The following is a 2,634-nucleotide window of genomic DNA, read 5'->3' on the forward strand; positions in this document are numbered from 1 at the left end:
TCCGCCGCAGCAGCCTCCGCCGCCGCCAGACGCGACCCCGCCTCCCGCGCCGAAGCCTCCGCCTCCGACGCGGCCCGCGCAGCCTCCGCCTCGAGCGCGCTCTGCAGCCAGCCCGACTGCGCCTCCGCCTCCGCACGCGCAGACTCGGCACCCGCCTCCGCCGCCTCCACCTGCGCCGACGCCGCCGCAAGCGCCTCGCGCAGCCGCGCCGACTCCGACTCCGCCGCCGCACGCGACGCCTCCGCCGCCGCCGCGCTCGCCTGAAGCGACTCCTGCTCGCGCAACACACGCATCGCACGCTCCTCCACTTCCGCCGCCTGCGCCACCGCTGCCTGCAGCGACACCTCCCGCGCCTCGCCGGCGGACTCGGCAAGGCGAACCAATTGCGCGCTCATCGCCTCCGCGGCAGAAAGGGCCGACGCAGCCGCCGCCGCCTCCGCCCGCACCGCCGTCAGCTCCTCGCGCAGCGGCGTCGGCGGGTGCGCCCTCGCCGCATCCACCTCGGCCCGCAGCTGCAGAGCCTCGGCGGCCGCCGCCTCGCGAAGCGAGAGGGCCTCCGCACGCGCGGCGCGCTCCGCCTCCTCCGCCGCAGCCAGCCGCGTGCGGAGGCTGCCAGCCTCCTCCAGAGCCGCGGCCCGGCCGCAAGACGCATCCACCTCCGCTGCCCGCGCCGATGCCTCCGCTGCACACGCCTCCGCCGCCGCCGCCTCTGCCGAAGCGAGCGCCGTCTCTGTGGCGGCCACGACAGCCTCGGCCGCCGACGCTCGTGCCTCGGCGGCACCTGCAACCGCGTCCGCCTCCACCGCCCTGCACATGGCGCTGTCGGCACGCTCGCGCTCGCGCGCCAGCCCGACCTCCGCCTCTTCGCGCGCGACAGCCAGCTCGCTCGCCTCCGCCCGCAGCGCCACTAGCAAGCTCTCCGCCTCCGCCTCCGCCACGATCGACTCGGCCTCGACCATCGCCGTCGCCGCCGCCGCCGCACCCTCCTCCGCTGCGAGCTGTCTCGTGGCGTCCTCGAGCGCACCGCGAAGACGATGGGCCTCCTCCTCCGCCGCCGCCAGCCAGCCCTCCGCCGCCGCAAGCGACTCGCGCAGCTCCGCCGCAGCAGCCTCCGCCGCCGCCAGACGCGACCTCGCCTCCCGCGCCGACAGCGAAGCCTCCGCCTCCGACGCGGCCCGCGCAGCCTCCGCCTCGAGCGCGCTCTGCAGCCAGCTCGACTGCGCCTCCGCCTCCGCACGCGCAGACTCGGCACCCGCCTCCGCCGCCTCCACCTGCGCCGACGCCGCCGCAAGCGCCTCGCGCAGCCGCGCCGACTCCGACTCCGCCGCCGCACGCGACGCCTCCGCCGCCGCCACCCGCTCCTCCGCCGCGGCCTCGGCGCCCGTGGCGGCCGCCTCGAGCTCCGTCGCCCGGGCCCGCACCGCCGTCAGCTCCTCGCGCAGCGGCGTCGGCGGGTGCGCCCTCGCCGCATCCACCTCGGCCCGCAGCTGCAGAGCCTCGGCGGCCGCCGCCTCACGAAGCGAGAGGGCCTCCGCACGCGCGGCGCGCTCCGCCTCCTCCGCCACCGCCAGCCGGCCCTCCGCCGCCGCAAGCGACTCGCGCAGCTCCGCCGCAGCAGCCTCCGCCGCCGCCAGACGCGACCCCGCCTCCCGCGCCGACAGCGAAGCCTCCGCCTCCGACGCGGCCCGCGCAGCCTCCGCCTCGAGCGCGCTCTGCAGCCAGCCCGACTGCGCCTCCGCCTCCGCACGCGCAGACTCGGCACCCGCCTCCGCCGCCTCCACCTGCGCCGACGCCGCCGCAAGCGCCTCGCGCAGCCGCGCCGACTCCGACTCCGCCGCCGCACGCGACGCCTCCGCCGCCGCCGCGCTCGCCTGAAGCGACTCCTGCTCGCGCAACACACGCATCGCACGCTCCTCCACTTCCGCCGCCTGCGCCACCGCCGCCTGCAGCGACACCTCCCGCGCCTCGCCGGCGGACTCGGCAAGGCGAACCAAGTGCGCGCTCATCGCCTCCGCGGCGGAAAGGGCCGACGCAGCCGCCGCCGCTTCCGCCCGCACCGCCGTCAGCTCCTCGCGCAGCGGCGTCGGCGGGTGCGCCCTCGCCGCATCCACCTCGGCCCGCAGCTGCAGAGCCTCCGCGGCCGCCGCCTCGCGAAGCGAGAGGGCCTCCGCACGCGCGGCGCGCTCCGCCTCCTCCGCCGCAGCCAGCCGCGTGCGGAGGCTGCCAGCCTCCTCCAGAGCCGCGGCCCGGCCGCAAGACGCATCCACCTCCGCTGCCCGCGCCGATGCCTCCGCTGCACACGCCTCCGCCGCCGCCGCCTCTGCCGAAGCGAGCGCCGTCTCTGTGGCGGCCACGACAGCCTCGGCCGCCGACGCTCGTGCCTCGGCGGCACCTGCAACCGCGTCCGCCTCCGCCGCCCTGCACATGGCGCTGTCGGCACGCTCGCGCTCGCGCGCCAGCCCGACCTCCGCCTCTTCGCGCGCGACAGCCAGCTCGCTCGCCTCCGCCCGCAGCGCCACTAGCAAGCTCTCCGCCTCCGCCTCCGCCACGATCGACTCGGCCTCGACCATCGCCGTCGCCGCCGCCGCCGCACCCTCCTCCGCTGCGAGCTGTCTCGTGGCGTCCTCGAGCGCA

General features: G+C 78.5%; 1 protein-coding gene across 1 annotated transcript in view; it reads right to left on the bottom strand.

The window, feature by feature from the left end:
* The window catches only part of EMIHUDRAFT_101257 (hypothetical protein), a gene marked incomplete at both ends in the record, with an annotated part of 17,635 nt that overhangs the window by 2,384 nt on the left and 12,617 nt on the right, over nt 1-2,634 (bottom strand). Inside the window, one exon of the mRNA XM_005776429.1 lies at nt 171-2,597. Coding sequence (XP_005776486.1) covers nt 171-2,597 — 2,427 coding nt within the window. The remainder of the gene's footprint in view (nt 1-170; nt 2,598-2,634) is intronic.

The sequence above is a fragment of the Emiliania huxleyi genome (assembly GCF_000372725.1).
Source record: "Emiliania huxleyi CCMP1516 unplaced genomic scaffold EMIHUscaffold_28, whole genome shotgun sequence".
NCBI classification, from domain to species: domain Eukaryota; phylum Haptophyta; order Isochrysidales; family Noelaerhabdaceae; genus Emiliania; species Emiliania huxleyi.